The following is an 18,280-nucleotide window of genomic DNA, read 5'->3' on the forward strand; positions in this document are numbered from 1 at the left end:
ATCCCTAGCTTTTACTACCTCGGTGAGCTGACCCAAGAATTCCTGGTCAAGCTCCTCTGCTTGGGTAGGGGGTCTATAGTAGACTCCCACCAATAGGTCCCTTTCCCCTCTTCTGCCTTGAACCCGAACCCAAAGCACCTCAGAGTGCTTCTCCCCTGACTCCTTACTAATTAGCGAGGACGTGTAGTCCTCCTTGATATAGAGTGCCACTCCTCCCCAGTGTTTGGGTCCATGTAGACATCTGTGCAGCCAATATGTGTAGTGTGGGCCCAAGGTTCTGAAGTGACACTAGCGTCCAAACAGTGATGTTCAGTGGCAGACAGTGCATTGTAATACTTAAGTGGTCTCATTTGACTTTTACAGTTGCATATCTGACGGCCAAGATCCGCAGTTACCAGGAGCATCTCCAGAAACACCCCAAGGTAATCTCTCATGGTGCTTTATCTACAACAGGGGTTTTCAACCTTCTTTAACAAGTGTACCCTTTCTGGTGGCAGCAGCCAGATGTTCGGGGGGAGGACGGGGGGGCTTGCACGTGGCCACTGCCCCACCCTGTGCCACTGCTGTGCCCCACTTTCCCATGGCCGGTTGCACATATGGCTCCACAGGCTGCTGATGGGCCTTGTGCCTGGCCAGTCGCACACTATCCTTCAGCAGCCTGCAGAGCCACCAGCTGGGCGGTGCCTGTGTGGCCCTTGGAGGGGCACTGCTGCCCTTGTCTCCCCCAGCCCTGTTCCTGTGAGGCAGCGGTGCTGGGTGGTGGATGACAGCATGGGGTGGTGGGTGGCAGCAGTGGTTGCCATGTGCGAGCCCCCCCACCCCATGTCCATCCACAGATAGGCGCCACTGCCCTCGCTCGCTGCCCCTCCTGCCCCCCCGATCCATCCCTGCCTACATGTACGTACCCCTTATTGCCTTTCCAAGTTCCCCTAGGGGTACACATACCCCCAGTTGACACCCCCGATCTACAGGGTAGAGACTGGCTTGGAGGGTTTGCACCTTTACTCAGAATGAGAGTATTTGAACCGAGTTGAGGGATCGTGATTTAGCCTTAAATGTCTGGAGATCCTTCTCCCTTCCAAAGCAAGGAAATGGGTTTTGAGGGTGGGGATTAGTGCTGATACCTCTGAGCTTTCCTGTGCCATCTTGGGGGCTCTGAGTTATGGTTCAGTTTTCAAAGACTGGTATTTGTCCAGACCTATTGCTGGAGCAGGCATAGCCAGTGACCAGAAGCTTTTGAGCGAACAGTAAAACTCGGTCAGGTTCCAGGCACAGACAGGCCTCTCCTCTGCTGTTTAATGTTCCAACCTCTCTTCTAGTCTGACCCAGCAAATCAGCCTACACCATAGCTGAATTACAAACTCCTGTGCGAGCAAACTAACTATCAGACACGGGTCGCACCAATTTCCAGCTTATACTCTGTAAAACAAACAGAAATTTTCCTCTAGGGTGTTTAGAAAGGCACGGTTCAGTAGAAGCAGAGTTTCTAGCCAAGAACCCTTCCCTGTTGTCTCTACCATGTGGCCATAGCAGCCCTTGTTCACATAGGGGAACCTGAAAGGGAGCAGGAAATGAAAATGCACAAACCAAGGTGCAAACTGACCCCCTAGCAGGAAGCAGTGCCGAAACCAGTTTGAATGACAGGTAAATTAGACTTCCTTGTGACAACCTAAGGCACCTGTAACGTGTAAAAAATAAATAAATAATAGGAAAAAAAAGTGCTTGAACTATTGCTCCTACTCTGGGCTGCTGTGAAGTTTATCAGAGTGGGATTCCAATCTGACTGTAGCTAACCCAAGTCAAACCCTTCACAGGATGCACGGAATCGGCGCGTGATGCTGATGGCCATAGACCAGCGGAAGAAGATACTCAAGTACCTGCGTCACACCCGCTATGATGTCTTTGAGAACACGTGCAAACAGCTGGACATTGAGTACACGCTCCCACCACCCTATTGCAGGAAAGTGAGCAGGTTGTGGCTGGTGAAGAAGGCTTTCTGTCTCAAGGTACAAAGTAGAGGTTTGAAGGCAGCCTGCCTGGGGGGTCATGTACACCTAAAGAGGGGAAGAGCTCCTGCCTGATGGTATAGTAGTACAGATGCTATATTTAGGTTTGGAGGAGAGGCCATGGCTCTGTCCCATTACAAATCTGGCAAAGTGGAACCCAGGTGCTTGGCAAGATTCAGTCCCTTGCCTGTGGCAAAGACTAGGGTTTACGACGTATAGCTGGGTGGAGGCTCCACTGTGGAGGTGCTTCGGCCATTTGCCATGGGCTTTATTTCAGAAGGCACCCCTTCTCTGATCAGCTGCACAGGAGCGCTGACATGCATCAGTAGCTCATGAGGTGGTACCTTCTGAAGTAGATGTAATCCAGGGTAAGGGAACAGTTTGAATTTATCGGTGTTATCCACGGCTTCCTGATCTTCCCTGGAATAAGTCAAAGCAGAAAGAAAAACCAGCTTTACACAGCCATGAACTGACAAGTAAGCACTGAACCATCAACCCAGCAGAACCAGGCTGGGAGGACAGAAGCGTGAAACTGAGTGCACACATGGGTGCTCTCTGTATATAGGCATTAGAAGAGAGTATGTCAGGCTGTGTTTTTGTCACTGGGAGAAATGGTGACCATTGTAAACCTTGACGTTAGGGGAAGAAGTTTTCATTCCTGTAACCTGAAAGTGTGATGCTCCCAGTGGGTCAGCTTTGACCAGGGATATGTAACCTTGTCTCTTTCCTTCTGTCACCTGACCATGCTGCTTTTGCAGGTTTTTAAAGAGGTGCAGAAGCTGAAAGCACCAGAGAGACTAAAGAAGAGACGAGAGTGGCAAGAACAAGCAAGGGCTGCATGGGCTGCCAGGGAGCAAGCGCAGCAGAGGGATGGGACCCCAGTGTAGCCAGCACTCTGACCTGGCCTTGTGTTCTGTGTCTGTGTGTGAAGAGCGACTGTTCTCTCCAAAAACAATAAAGTATTTTAAAGCCTTTAAAGTCTTTCTAAGTGTGTGCTCTGTACTGTGTGTGAATGGCCAGAAAATTGTTCCATGATTTCACCTACTGGCTTAGCAAAACTCAAAGGATTTGACACGTTTCATAGTTCATAGGGCCGGAAGGGACCTGAGCAGATCATCAAGTCCGACCCCCTGCTAGGGCAGGAAAGAGTACTGGGGTCAAACGACCCCGGCAAGGTGTTCATCTAGCCTCCTCTTAAAAACCCCTAGGGTAGGAGTCAGCACCACTTCTCTTGGAAGCTGGTACCAGATCCTAGCTGCCTTGACCGTGAAGTAGTGCCTTCTGATATCTAACCTAAATCTACCCTCTGCCAGCTTGTGACCATTATTTCTAGTCACTCCTGATAGTGCTCCTGCTGCAGCCTGACCAGTGCCGCATAGAGGGGGAGGGTCACCTCCCTGGACCTGCTCGAGATGCATCTACGGATGCATGACAAGGTACGGTTGGCCTTCCTGACTGCGTCCCCACACTGTCGGCCCATGTTCATCTGACGGGCAGAGGAGGGTGACGTGCTTGCTTTGTCAGCATGTTAGCTCTGACCCCAAATACTGTCATGTCATCAGTACTTGCAAAATACGTTCTGGAAGAAATTTGTGAGGTCATTAGGTCAACGATACATGAATCAGCAATTCCAATCAAATGCAAAGCTACACATGTAACTTCAGTTTTAAATAATACTTTTCCTGGAAATTTGATTATTCAACATCACTTTTCAAAACTTGGCGATTCTTAGCTCTCTTCCCAAATCCTTTAATACTGATGGGCAACTAAGTCGATTGCTGATCTGTTTTACAAAAGGAAAATATCTGAATACTGACGTCAACAATAAACGCACATTAAAAAAAAAAAAATCCTGACCCAGTTCATGGGTGTGCATTGTGATGAAATATCCATTTCTGTAAAACGAACATTGGGAGTGGTGAAATGAAGTGTCCTTAATTATGAATTCCTTTCTTCTTAGGCGCTTGGGTGTTGTAACGGATGCAATGCTTCCCATGTTACTGCTGTTATGGAACACACTTGTCCACATTGCTGGCATGTGATCTTGCAAGGTGACCATTTGGGAAGTATTTTTAACCTAGCCGGTAATGATGGGCTTGGGCCTAACAGCTTTTGCAGCTCAAAGCACTGCTATTTAGAAGCATTTTGGTGTTAACAGCTGCTTTTTGTTTTTCTCTGCAGAAAGAATGTGCAAGGGCATGGTGAAACGAGGAAATCATTGGAAACTTGTAAAACAGCGATAAAGGATGGAGGGTGTCAGCAAGATGGCTGCACAGAATGCAAGGCATCAGCCAGAAGAAAGTGAGACTAAGTTTCCAGGCAGCTTGGGAAGCAGTTTCAGGCAAACCCAGAAGAATTCAGGGGCAAAACTGCAGCTCAGGGTAAGACACAGGCTCACCAGGAACCAAACAGCCACGCGCGTGCTAGAAGCATGTCCAGTCTCCATCTCCCACTAAATGCAAGAAGAGGGCATCAATCAGCAAGGCCGTAGCTGTGCACCCCGATGTCAAGGGGGACGCTGCTCGGAAATAAGCAATTAAGATTTGTTTCCACTTTCTAGACTTGAGGTTTTTGCTCCGTTGGCTTGTGACATTTCCGCACTTCTGTCACCACTGCCTTAAAATCAAGTTCCTCTTTCTAAAACCTTAAATACACGCACCCTCAGCTTTGTAGGAGACTGAGAACAAAGTGTTGAGGTGAGTGAATCTATTTTTTTTTACTTCCTTACATACCTATGTTGCCCACAACATTATTCTTTTAGAGGAATAACACCTTCAAGTGTAAATTGGATGCTTATCTTGCTGGGATCCTATGACCACAGCTGACTTTCTGCCCTTTGGGCAGAGGGCTGGACTCGATTATCTTCTGAGGTCCCTTCCAGCCCTATGTCTATGAAATCTAAGAATAATTTTATAACAGTCCTCAGCTCAATAAATATTTTGTGTATTAATTTATGGTGCACCAGCACTGTTAAAGCTGCTGCTAAAAAATTGCTTTTGATCTGCAGAAGGAAAGCTGTACCAAGGGTTAGGTGAACACATCTCTTCCCAGGATGAATAGTCTGAACAGCTTGATGACTGACACTAGAAAGAAGGCTGAAAATATTTTACTTCCTTGATTTAGTTTGTTAACAAAAAAAAATCCCAGTTCAGTAATTGGAGAAACTGTCTAGGATTATCTCCTGTAAAAGGCACTGGGGTATCTCTAGAAGACAGAAGTTTGGGTTGGTTGGTTGGTTATTTATTTATTTATTTATTTATTTGTGTTTTCAAATATTTAACTTCATTTTTAATCTTAACCAGTTACATGTAACATGCCATGTGTGTTTAATTGGTAGGTAAGTGACAGCTGCTGTACCTAGTTGACCAACCTTGCAGGTTCACTAATCCAGACTGCACAAACTCAAAGGTCGCTAACATTCTTTTCTCTGCCTTGCTCCATTTGTATACTAGAGGCTGATGTTTAAGAACAGGCTTTTAATGTGGTTTCTATTGGCAAGCATTTAAATGGTAATTATAGCATTGATTTTGATCTTATTTTGCCTGTGTACTGTTTTGTTGTTTCTGTGGGGAAAAAGAAAGGTTAACTCTCCCTGGCTGGTAACCATTAAACTCCCATACGTTTGCAACTAAAGAGAACATTTGAACCCAAATTTTGTACCTTCTGCTGTATACATTTAATTAAGCAACTATAACTTAATTTGCATTTATTCAGATTCATAGTTTTCATATTCTGATACAAGTGGTGAAGCATTTCTTGACTCTTATTTTTTCATTTGATCTTTGCCTAGCTGTATTTGGATGGCAACTGGCATTCAATTAAAATGCACAATAATAATATTCAGTTTCTGTTTTCTTTATTTAAAACATCATGAAAATGTCTGCAAATGGGGAAAAAAAGGAAATATGTGAAAACAACCTGTTTTGCCTGTAAAATTACTATGTGAATAAAGGAAACATCTGTAGTCAATTAATTGAATCAGTTACTATGCTGTGCTGAATATAAGTCAATGTTAAATATAAATTTGACCCTGCATTTTCAGGTTCAGCATTAGGATAAACTTTTCCCTCAGTGTAATTCCATAACTACAGATAAAGACCTTGAAACTGCTGTTGCGCTTACAAAATTCTGAAGGCGAATCAACCAACCAAAGGGAAAGAACCCAAAGGGTTAAATGCACCAAAATAAAAACTACATGAAATGCACTAAAATAAAAACTACACGGGGGGAAAAAAAACTGATTGGTATTTGTATTGCCTGCACAAAAATACTGCAAGGGTCAAGACATTAACTACACACCATGTAGTTACAGATTGACCCTGTAAGCCAAACGGAAATCTTCTGTTTGTTGGTGTGGGGAGTAGTTTAGACTTAAAACAGTACTGCATTTCTTGTCACCACGTACCCAAGCTCTCTCTCACACACCTACCATCTAGTCAGCGATCAGAAAATGAGCTCTCTCCTTCCTCAATTCTGTCTGGTTCTTAGCTCTGAATGAGCCAGTCATTGAGCTAGCCAAGTTGAACAAACAAACACAAGTTAGGGCAGGGTAACTCCTTGGATACTAACAGAACAAACTTCTTTTTGCACCTACAGAAGAGGCTATTCCTGTCAAAAGCTGGTTGAGTAAGTAGTCTCCTGCTGGAACAAGAGTTTATCAGTGATCTCCAGGTCAGTGGTTGGACTTAGAATTTTGGGGCAATCGGGTACTGCTTTTTCTGTTGCTGTTTTGTTTTATATTTGGCTTGAATATTTTGAACAGGTTATAGTAACTTTAGATCTGAATGTAGTTTGCATCATTTCTAACTTAATGTATCCTTTAAAAATGCTTTTTATTCACCTTGGCTAGTATGCACCAACCTTTCATCTGAAGCAGAGAATTGAGTAGCTTGGCTCTTTTACTTGCACCTTTGATTATTTTTTTCTTTGTGACCTGCTGATGCATCTTGGCTTTGTTTGCAGCAGTTGCACTCAGCAGCTAGAGCACTCTTCTGAACTATGTCCCAACCTGCAGTCACTCAACAGCCAGACACAGTCGCTTCCTCCATCATGTCCCCGACGGGCGACTGGAGCACTGGGAGATATGACTGCTGTGCAGACTGTGGCATCTGTAAGTACTGTGCTCACTGCAGATGCATTTTTTTTTCCTGAGGCAAGAGGCAGGGTCTCCCGTGTCAAGTCAGGGGCCACCAGCTGCTAAAGTTCCCCAACCCTCAGGTGGGGCTTTGCTGTGGGATACAGCAAAATGGAAAGCATCAGGATGTTCCTGAAAACTAAGGAAGCTGAACAACAGGTGAAGAGCCAGGTATACTGTGCAGAAGCGGGAATGGTGTACCTGTTCTGATGACAATAAAGTGACTACTTCCTTTTGGAAGAGCAGAGGTTCCCAAGCTATAGGTCATGGGCGCTGGTGGTGGCTGGAGGGCTGGCTAGTTGCACATCCCTACCTTTTTCTAACTGCTTTGCACTAAAACTAGTTAAAACACTCCAGTTTCTACAAAGACCTGCAATGATAATGAACAAGAGAAGAGCTGGCCCATGGGACTGCAAGTGGAAGGGGAGAGGGTATCCAGGGGATGTGAAAAACAGTCATTATGAAAGACCCTGTGATAGTGCTCCTTTTTCCTTCTTTGTGTTGGGCTTTTGAATCCGTTTCACAGCCCTGTGGAACCTCTACTTTATAAACTGGTTTGCTCCACAGCAGCAGAGCAGAGCAGTGCCTCATCTGCTGCACCCTTCTGTTCACCCTCTTGTTTTGAAGGCTGTCTGGGGCTCCTCTGCCCGACACTGCTGGCATGTTACATGTCCAAAAAATATGGAGAGAACTGCTTCCTTCCCTGCCTTTTTGGAAGCATGACAGCCCTGAGAACTCACATGCGCCTCTCTTACGGCATCCAGGTAATGCTGCAGCTGGAAAGGTTTCCCTTCTCAAGGTGTCCTGCCTGTTAGGGAAGGGAGTAACAGTCGGGGGTGGGGGAATCTGGCTCCTGGAACAGCCAGGATCTGCTTAGATTGTGAAATGCAGGGACAACTTCACACGTCTGAATGAACCGTGGATAAACTTTGCTCAGAAAAGCAGCCCTGGCTGAAAATAAGAATGAACATGTTTTTTAGACTGAGTCACAGTGCAAGTCCCTTGTTTTATACCCTAGCGTGATGAGCCAAGGCTGGACGTGCCAGAGGAAAACTACCCTGTCATGCCACTTGGTGGTTGTGTAGCACTGGTCCCCCTCCCCCCCCCCCAAAGTCCCTCCAATTATCTCGCACCCTGGTTCTTGCTTTAAAGTGATTTTTTTGCTTGCTGAATCTATCACTGTCACATAATCCAGAGCCAGGCTTGCAGGCAGGGACAGCTGTGGCCTCCAGGCCCTGCCTAACCCTGCCAGGTCACAACTCGCCTTTGGCCACAGGCAAAAAAGACACATTGTAACGTCCCGGCTGGGAAACACTCCCGGACTCAAAGCCGTGTCTGGCTCAAGCTTTGCTGAAAAGCGCCGTGTTGTGCCAAGCGGCACAGCCAGGTGCTCTATTAGGCAGGTGGGCAGGTGCCATCGATGTGAGACAGGTGGCAGGCGCCGGGCTGCACGCTCCCCAATTCCCTGCCTGCGTTTGCGACACCGCCCAGTTGGCCAAGGCCACTGCGGTGTAACCACAGAAATAACCGATTCCCAGCGCAGGCGGTGGTGGTCGCTCTGTCAACACGGCCGTTTTCGTTGCGCCAGAAACCGTTACATTACAAAACGCAGCGCTAGGCGGGGGCGGCAGGCCTGGGCACGCGGAGCCCCTGCCTGGCTAGCCAAGGGCACGGGGCGGGGGACGCGCGTCAGTCCGGGCTAGCGGCCGCCCCGCCCCCCACCCACAGCCGTGCTCTGTCCGCAGGGCACCTTGTGCCGCGACGCCCTGGCCATGTGCTTCTGCGGCCCGTGCGAGCTCTGCCGCATGGCCCGCGAGATGGACCACCGCGGGCAGTTCTGAGGTATCGCACAACAGCCGGCCTGCGCGGGGCGGGGTGGAGGCTCGGGTTCTTGCTGCGCATGCGCAGTGGAGCTGGGGCACGGTCCTGCGCATGCGCATACGCTCTCCCCAGTTCTAATTCCTGCCGCGCTTCTCTTACAGGCCCGGCCCAAGCTGCGCAGACGCCGGACTAGAAAGGAGGAGGGGGGTGCTCACCAGAGCGGCGCATGCGCAATAAAACTGTTACCTAGACGACACCCTGTGCCGCGCTGTCCTAGCGCCAGGGAGGGTGGGGGGCGGTGCCTGGACGAGGCCTGACCGGCCAACAAGCTGCCCCCTGATTGGCTTGCTGCCCCGGTGTCCTGGCAACGCCCGCCGCCGGGTAGAGCGGCACAGACATGTCGGCGCGGACGCTGCCGCTGCTGTTCCTCAACTTGGGCGGGGAGATGCTGTACATCCTGGACCAGCGCCTGCGCGCCCAGAGCATCCCGGGCGAGAAGGCGCGCAAAGGTGGGAGCGGTCCCGCGTCCTGAGCTCAGAGCCGGCCGCGCAGGAGCCCTGGAGCGAGCACGGGCCCGCCCGGCAGCAGCACCCGCCCCGGGCCGGGCTCCGCGCGTAGCCCCCAGTGGGACGGACGCGATCCCAGCCTCGCTCCCGGCCCGGCTCGACTCTTGTGTTCTGTTTGCCCCTCGAGGGCGTGTCACCGGCTGGCCCCGCTCGGTGTTGCCCTGCGCCGGCCCTCATGTCGCCCGCGGGCTGGCCCAGCTGCCCCGTCTGGTCTAGTCTTTATAGAGCCTCGAGCGCAGCGCTCAAAACAGCCCCTCGAGTAGACTCGGGCAAGCGAGGGCAGAGGAAATCACCAAGTCGAAGTCAAAGTGGCGCTTCAGGTCGCTGTGCCCAGACCCCATAACGCAGGAGATGGTGGCGCTCCAGCCGTGTCTCCTGCATATGTTTCTTAACTGGTTGCAAAACAAAAGCAGCGCGTCTGACTAGCGCTATCATTGAGGGGTAAATGCAAGCACCTGGGGAGCGAGCCCTGGCCGGGACGTTGCGGACGAATGCTGCGCGGGTGTTAGGCAGGGCTGTGATACGTGAAGTCTTGGGGGCCGGCGACCTGGGCCGTGCCACCGCGGGCTGTGCTGTGCTGTGCTGTGCTGTGCTGTGCTGTGCTGTGCTGTGCTGTGCAGCAGCCGTGGAAGGGGCTCTAGACCTGTGCTGGGCTCTGCAAACACAAGAGACATCTGTGCCCTTCCTCACCCTGACAGAGAGAAAAGAATTAAAAAGGAAGATGGGGAGTCCCTGCAGACCAAAAAGCAAGTGCTGTGAGTCTCTCCTAGGCATAAGCTTTAATGAGTGTCCTGCTCACCCTGATGCCGTGTGCTAGAATGGAGAAGTGCTCCAGTATGGAGCAACTTCAGCCTGACTCATCTGTGGTAGTGTCCTGGGGTCAGTAATTGTTCTGGGATTGCATTTCAGTCATTCTGGAGATACAAAAATACTCGTGCTTCATTAATAAAATAGTCCTGTGCCGTCACTCCTGTTGATGATATTTTGCCCTAGATTATATTTATTTAGAGGATTTATGAATGTACTTCCTGTGCTGTACTGGCCTGGTATTGCAAAGACGATCTAGTCTTGACCATCCTAGGTGATCTGGGCATTGTGCTGTCTGTCATCATTAGGCACACAACAGCTCCCTGGCTGGTAACGACTGCACCAAGTGGTGTCTCGATTATCTCTACATTTCCAGGCAAATTATCATTTCCTTTCTGTGCTAGAGGTTGCTGCGTGTACTGTGATCAAGCGCTGGTGTTGGTGGAGGTCTCTTGTAGGGAGGAAGAAAAAGTGAACACTAGGCTTGTTGGTTTTGTTGAGTACCATAGAAACTGGAATAAACTTTAGCGTGTCTGTGCCTGTGTTTCAGTGTTTAGTGTCTCAGGGAGCCCTTTGTGGGACCAAATACTTCAAGATTTGGCCTTCTCAAAAATTTTTGTCATCCACGTTCTGAAACGTTACAGGGAAACTACTTTTTTTTTTTTTGGATACAGGGTTTCCCGAAGCTTGAAATAAACCCTGTGACCAAGTGTGTGTCAGGGTGAGGAAAGGGAAATTAAACATTTGAATTATCTATACACAACTATTGGAACCTGTGTCCGTCCTTATTAAACTTTTGGAGGGCCTTTTACTTCTGGAACTAAATCATTATTACATGCACATTTTTTCTTCCTTTCAGTTTCTCACCGAAGGCACGAGTGTTGGCTTTAAATTACATCCATCAAGCAGTTCTGTCTAACTTATTAAACTAAACTTAAAAGCATCTCCTGCTTCCCATCATGATTGTATTATGAGAGAGGAATCCCAAAAGTTTGCCTATCTCTGATTAGTGAGAAATCAGCATGCTCAGTTTACATATTTTGCTTCAGCACTGGAGAAGGTCTGCAGTTATTTGCACTATCCATCAAACGTAGTGTGAACCAACAGCACGTTGAGCCCTGAGAAACTGACAGCCCCAAAAATGACCCTTTTAAGCTTTGAGAAGGATGGGAGCCGGTTCGTTGTAAACTACTAATCCCCCAGCTCTGTAAAGCTGCTCTGTACTTGCCCAGTACTATCAATGCTGTGATCTTAGCAGTCCTAGAAGTGACCAGCCCCCTCCTCTTCAAGGGTTTTTATAGTCACTGTTGGGGCTGCTGTCACCCTAGAAGCCTTGTAAATTAGGGGTGATCGTGCCCTGAAAGTAAGTGGCTCCTGTCATTTCAAGGCCCAACAGCCTAACAGCAGCCTGTTGACAGTGTGTTCCAGAAATAGCTTGTCCATCTCTGCAGCAGGTCGTCTTTAAGGTGCCACTTTGCCCTGCCTTCTGCCTGACTTCAGACTAACACAGCTAACTACCCCCTCCCCCTGCCTGTCTTCACTCTTTGCACTCTGTTAAACTACTAACGAGTAGTTAGTTACACATTAGATAGTGGATTGAAAGATGCTAGCTACTTAGTTGTTTATACAGTAATAAACGTGCACAAATCCAGTTTGTCACAGTATAAGCCATGGGTAATACACTGGAGCTGGTACCTATCCCAATGATGCCCTCATCCAGCATTCAGAAGAGCAGCGTACATTGTATTTACACACTTGGGGAAAGGTGTCCATAATAACTTTCTTTCTGTTTTCCTTACTGTCCTTCCAAGCTGAAAAAACTGTCAAACAGTCCAGGTGACATGTTGCCAAAAAGTAATTATTAATTGTCCATGTTATGTTTTCAAAGTAATAACCAGGTACATCTTATTTGTCCACATGCTGTTTGGATAGCTGAAAATATAAACCTTAAACGTAACAGGTACAAGACACAGGTGTGAATTACTGGCCCAGTAAATGTTCTGACATAACTCAGCATGCTAACAGGACCTGCTCTTGCTTTTATCTTGTGAGAATCAGACATTTTTCTTCACTGAGCTGTGGTTACAGGGTTACATCTGTGTTGGGTATCATTATTCTGATCTATGTCAATAATGTTCACTTGCAAGTAAACAATAAATAGTCAGAAACCTCACCCCTTTACCTTCCCCACTGGGTGTAGAAAGTGCTGAGCAACCGTTTGGCATAAAATCCTGGCCCCACTCAAGCCAACAGGGTTTTTACCACAGACCTCAGTGGGGCTAAGATTTCACTCTTGGTTTTTCACTGCAAGCAAAAGGCATCAAATGGCCAGCTTTTTCTTGTTAAGCATTGAATGCTGACTTGAAAAACAAAGATAGCTAATAAAATATTTTCCAGTTCCTTTCTAGATTTGTCTTTCAAGTATTGTTCTTTCTTCTTGAACTGCTGTTTTTATTTTATATGCTTCGTGTAGATGCATGGACAGAGGTGGACAGGAAACGAGGTACTGTAACCTTTTAGTTGCATGCAGTAGATGAACGCAACCACATGCACATACATGAGGCTCGTTGCACATACGCACTCCAAACCTGGCTGCTCCAGTGCCAGAGTGATAGTGTTAGAGAGACCAACAGGATTCTTCAATCAAGATCTGGTTTTTAAAAACAGGCATTACAACTTTAGATCTAAATGAAAATGTAGGCTCTTGGTGGGGGGTGGGGAACATTTGCAAATCATGTCCTTAAGACTAGTTTCTCTGAAAATTCATTTAAATCAGGAAATGAATATAAATATTTTAACCAGAGTGACCTCCTAGCCAAATATGAATGTTTTTAGTTAACTTTATACAAAAGTAAGCATATAATTGTGTGAGTGCTGTGAGCAGTGTTGTCATGTAAAATACAGGCAGTTATCATGTATGCTGCAAAACTGTATTGCTGTAAGATTATTCCTTACTTGCTAATCCCCTGCCTATCCTGCATTTTAGTCACCACTTCCCTGGGCTCAGCACTGCTTGAGCAGCTTCCCTTTGATAATTATGATACCTGTGTTCCAGCGTAAGGCCTTCAGAGTTCTCCGTACATTTATTTAAGGTGGCATTTAAATGCTGAATTGATACCACTATGTACATAACCTGGAGTTTGCTACTGTTCTTTTCTGTGGCTCCATCACATTCTGTCCAGTGACATGCTTTTCCAGAATTTAAGGTGCACTAGCAGAACAAAAGGCTCTGTAGGACTTGCATTCAAAGCTGAGGTGAGAAGAAAAAAGCATTCTTTTTTTTCATACACATGGTCAAAGCACAAATGAGTTTCACACTGATCAGTCAAAAAAAAAGCTTTAATACTTCAGCTTCTGACATCAGAATGATATAGAGAAAGTACTATGTCCTTCAGTGGATGCTCCTCTTAAAGAGAATGGCCCTTTGAAGTCCCAGTTCAGAATCACAAGATTTTGTTGGTGCTAAGACAAGACCATGATAAAGGTGGGTGTAACTTAAATCAACTAGTCCCATAATGTCAGGAATTATCTTACACAATGGAGAGAGAAGGGACTGGCTTCAGGCAGGTGAACTGAAATGACTGGTGTCTGAAACAATAATTAGTGATTTTAAGTTGAGAGATTTTGGTATGAATGTGCATGATGGCATCATTTTGGTATGAATGTGCATCTGGCATCAACTGTCAGCAAGTCCACCCGACCATAGCAGGCTATTGGGCTGGTTTGATGAAGGCAGGCCACTTTGCACAGCTCACAGTGCACAAGGGAGTGAGGAAGCTGGCATCCATCTGGCCACTTCGGACTTCCCTGCCTAAATCTGCTGCTATCCAGTGACAGGTGTGCTGCCTGGGCACAGCCTTCTGCATAAGACTACAGTGGGATTTGGCAGACTCCAGTCTGCCAGCACACCCAGCAGTTAGTTACTGCATCAGCGTGGTGTTTTGTCTCTCAATTAAAATTCAATGCAGGTTGGATGAGTAAATTACTGTGGGCTTGTATTACTCCCTTGGCTGATTTTAATGTAAATTTCACAAGTATGAGCATTGTCCAGACATCCATTTATCAGCTTCGTGTCATGCATGTTATTCATGTTGTGTTAAACGGCACTAGAAACTAAGATGCAAGTCACAAATGCCGTGACACATGTATGGAGAAAACTGCTGCTGTCTTTTTCACTGCATTCTCCCCTACATGTCAGCATCTCCTGTCTGTACCCAGCCCCCTGCCCTTGTCCCACTGGCTGAGATCCTCCTGCCTACATTGCTTTTACGCTGCATTGTCTGGAGTGCTCCCATCCCTGCTCTGCTCCTTGTTCAAGGGTTATTGTCCTAAAGTAGGCTGGCTGGCATCTTCCCCTTGTAGCCTCTCCTTCATCCACCCCTTAGAATCTCTTTGCTTGACCCAAAGCTCTTGTCCTTAGATCCTGTAAAGAGCTAACAAACATTTGCTACCAGCTGGGTGCCCTTAAGGTGGACTTTTCTGAAGAAGACCAAAGTTGGCTCTGCCACTCACCTTGACTCTCTGTTTCTTTCACAGCTCTGGTTTAGATTTCATAGATTTCATAGACATTAGGGCTCAAAGGGACCTTGGAAGATCATCAAGTCCAGCCCCCCACCCCAGGGGCAGGAAGTCAACAGGGATCATAGGATACCAGCAAGATAAACATCCAGGTGTCTTTTGAAGGCATTCAAAAGCCAATGAATAATTTTGATTGCATCAATTAACGTGCATAGAGTATAACTGGTGTGTGGTGAACACAAATCTTCCCATTCAGTTGTAAAATACATGGTCTTGGCTTTGACCACTGTGGCAGCTTTCAATAGGATTGGCCTGCTACCTGTTTGAATGGCAGTGATTTACCTAAGCCAATGGTAACAGGTGAAGGAGAAGCCTTTAGAAAGTTGCAACATGTGCCAACAGCTTTAAAATATTTTTGTGGGTATCGCCCTAAGAACAGAAATTCTTTACTTTCTCCTATATAGCTGACTAACTGCAAAACCAAATGATGCTTATTCACACTGTGTTTGATTACTCTCCACTCCTACTGATGTGTGGCTGTTGTATATGGGTTCATTGCATTTCAGGGAAGTGAGGTTTTTTGGCTGGAATTAGCAACAAGTCAGTTATTTGCCAACAGTATTTTCTAAAGGTCGGAGTTGATTTGGGCTTGTTTGGGTCTCTGCTGCTCAAAAGCTGGGGATGGATGGCACCTTATTAGGCAGGTCTAGATGCCCGCCAGGGGATATGCTGTTCTGCAGCGTTGTGAACGTTCCCTCCCAGCAAGCCCAGAGAGAATTGCATCAGTAATGGAAAGCAGTACAGTAACTACAATTACCTGCCCCAGCTTCTGGGCACCCAGAAGCCGCCACCTCTGGGTATCTAACAAAGCATCTGGCAGAAAGTGAAAATAATTATTTCAGTAATTTCTCTTTTGGACATCTGTACATCAGCCCACTTGCCACCCTCACCATAGTCAAAGCCCATTCCCCGCCCCCCGGTAGAACTGGATAATGTGTCCTACAGCCAAAGATACCACTAAGGGGATATCAGTTCTTTCTTTATTCCTGCCCCTGAGGTAGGTGTAACCCTTTAGAATTAGCTCATGTTGTGACCTTTGGCAGCAGTCACCTGCTTAGAAAAACCTTAGCCTGTGTTCAATAATCTTTGGATTGCTGTATTAGTTTTCATTCAGCATTCCCTTAGAAGGGAGTGAGCATGTGTGTATGATGCAGAGTTTAAGGCCAAATTAAATTAATTCCTAAATATATAAGCAGTATGGTAAGATTGTGCAATTCTTAGCTTTCTTTCCACAGAGGCAATGTAGCCTAATGGCAACAGCACACTTGGTAGTCAGTCATAGGTTCTTTTCTTGGCTTTGCATCTCTGTAAGTCACCCAGCAGTCCTGTGTCTTAATTTACATGCATGTTACCCACCTTGTAGGACTGTTGTGAGACTTTCTAACACATTTATGAGGTGTGTTAAGAACCTCAGGCAAAAACCAATGCATTGCCTTCAAGGGGTCCCAATGTTTTAAATGCTTTCATGATGCAACATAAGATCATCAGAAAAAGAACTTTGAATCATGCAGTAGACCTCTGTTTAGAAGAGGAAAATGGGTGGATTGCAACAGGTGTTGAAGGGGGCAAAAGCAGCTGGCTACAGTTTGTTTCAAGTTTATAATGTGAAAAGCTAATTGCAAACACAGTTTCCCTCTTAAATAAAATTATAGCAATGCTGACATTGTAGGAACAAAAGATGAAGCTTCTAATGTATAATAAGGAAAGTTAAAATCTTAGCTATGCCTTAAAAAAAAATGCACCAAAAAGAGCTTTGTTTCCATCAGGAAGAAAAAAAAAGTTTGTTGCCAGTGTCTCAAACAAAGGTCTTCCACTTACTGGAATTTTCACCACTGCTGTTATTGGAGCAAAACCTGGCACAATGTATTGGAATTGGAGAACTGTTACCCCTTCATTTTTGTTCTTGTGATTATGCGTTGTTCTCATAGGTGACCTTCACAAGAATCGTTTTACAACGGTGAATGTCCATATCCTTCATGTGGAGTGAAATACAGCAGATAAACGAACTAGATTTCTTTTGTCTTTACAGTTATGAATGACATCATCACAACCATGTTCAATAAAAAGTTTATGGAAGAGCTCTTTAAACCACAGGAACTCTATTCTAAGAAGGCTCTGAGAACAGTATATGACCGGCTGGCTCATGCTTCAATCATGAGGCTGAACCAGGCGAGCATGGACAAGGTAAGAGGATGTCTTCCCTGTGTTCATGATACTAAAGTTAGAAGTCATTTTTTACTTTCTTCAGTGCTACTGCTTATTGGCAATTGAGAACAGCAGAATGTGGTTTTGCCGTACGCTAATTTATCGAGCATTTGCCAGACAAATCCTTTTAGATTTGAAATACGACATTTCAAGTGTTTCCTTTCTGAAAAAGATACAGGAAAATCAGTAATAGCACCAGACATATCAAGGTAACTCAAATCCACATGCAAATGATTATGGTTATAAATAAGGAAAGGGAAGTGAAGTGTCTTATGAGCATTTTACCATATGGATATAAGCATGAAACATTGTTTTCTTGTGCATCAATGCCCTAAGGAGTAAAAACTGTAGTTCTTATTGTATAGCTGCTGTAATGAGTTTACCAGGTCTCTTTCCAGGTTAAAATTGGCACAACAGTAGAACTGAACCAAGTGGTCTTGACTCTGGCTTTGTGATCTAACCAGAATTCACTTGCATCATTTTACAGCTGTATGATCTTATGACTATGGCTTTCAAATATCAAGTTCTACTCTGTCCTCGCCCCAAAGACATATTACTTGTCACTTTCAATCATCTGGATGCAATCAAGGATTTTATACAGGACTCCCCTACCATTCTGAACCAAGTGGATGAAACATTTCGACAGTTGATTGATGTAAGAGCCTGATTCTTGGATGAGCGTGGTACCTGCCACTGTTAAATCTATCTTCCCATCTTTCTTTCTCCAGCTAATTTTAGGGATGCTAAATACTTTGAGTAATGTGTGGAACTTACCTTTCAATTTTAGGGAACCACTCATTTTGCTGCTTTTCTGAAATTCAGGGAAATAAATATATTTTAATTATATAACCTGTAACTCTTGGAGCCAAGACCAGGACTATCCCAATGAAAGGAGCTTTTCATGCTAAAATATATTTCTTTGCAAGGGCATTCAATAATCAATATCTTGTAACAATAAATAAAGGCCCTGGAAGGTTGTGAATATTGTCAAAATACTTTTGGACACCTAGACGTTTAGAATTTCAGCATTCTTTTCCTGCTGACTCTTTTAAAACTATTTAGGCAAATCAAAGTTGTCATAGTCTGTCTCTCCATTGACTGCAGTTCAATTTGGATGAAGCCCTTATCCTTTAATAGCTACCTACTAGCAATGTCTTTATGCG

General features: G+C 45.8%; 2 protein-coding genes across 2 annotated transcripts in view; both read left to right on the plus strand.

Annotated features, from left to right (window-relative positions):
- Window positions 1–2,980, plus strand: part of MRPS15 (mitochondrial ribosomal protein S15) — an 11,583-nt gene extending 8,603 nt beyond the window's left edge. The window contains exons 5-7 of the mRNA XM_019512555.1: window positions 364–422; window positions 1,815–2,006; window positions 2,765–2,980. Of these exons, the coding sequence (XP_019368100.1) occupies window positions 364–422; window positions 1,815–2,006; window positions 2,765–2,893 (380 nt within the window). The 3' untranslated portion in view covers window positions 2,894–2,980. The remainder of the gene's footprint in view (window positions 1–363; window positions 423–1,814; window positions 2,007–2,764) is intronic.
- Window positions 2,981–9,311: 6,331 nt separating this feature from the next.
- The window catches only part of OSCP1 (organic solute carrier partner 1), a 15,383-nt gene continuing 6,414 nt past the window's right edge, over window positions 9,312–18,280 (plus strand). The window contains exons 1-3 of the mRNA XM_019512559.1: window positions 9,312–9,470; window positions 16,942–17,096; window positions 17,605–17,772. Coding sequence (XP_019368104.1) covers window positions 9,359–9,470; window positions 16,942–17,096; window positions 17,605–17,772 — 435 coding nt within the window. The 5' untranslated portion in view covers window positions 9,312–9,358. The remainder of the gene's footprint in view (window positions 9,471–16,941; window positions 17,097–17,604; window positions 17,773–18,280) is intronic.

The sequence above is a fragment of the Gavialis gangeticus genome, unplaced genomic scaffold (assembly GCF_001723915.1).
Source record: "Gavialis gangeticus isolate Ggan-Ray unplaced genomic scaffold, GavGan_comp1, whole genome shotgun sequence".
Classification (NCBI taxonomy): domain Eukaryota; kingdom Metazoa; phylum Chordata; order Crocodylia; family Gavialidae; genus Gavialis; species Gavialis gangeticus.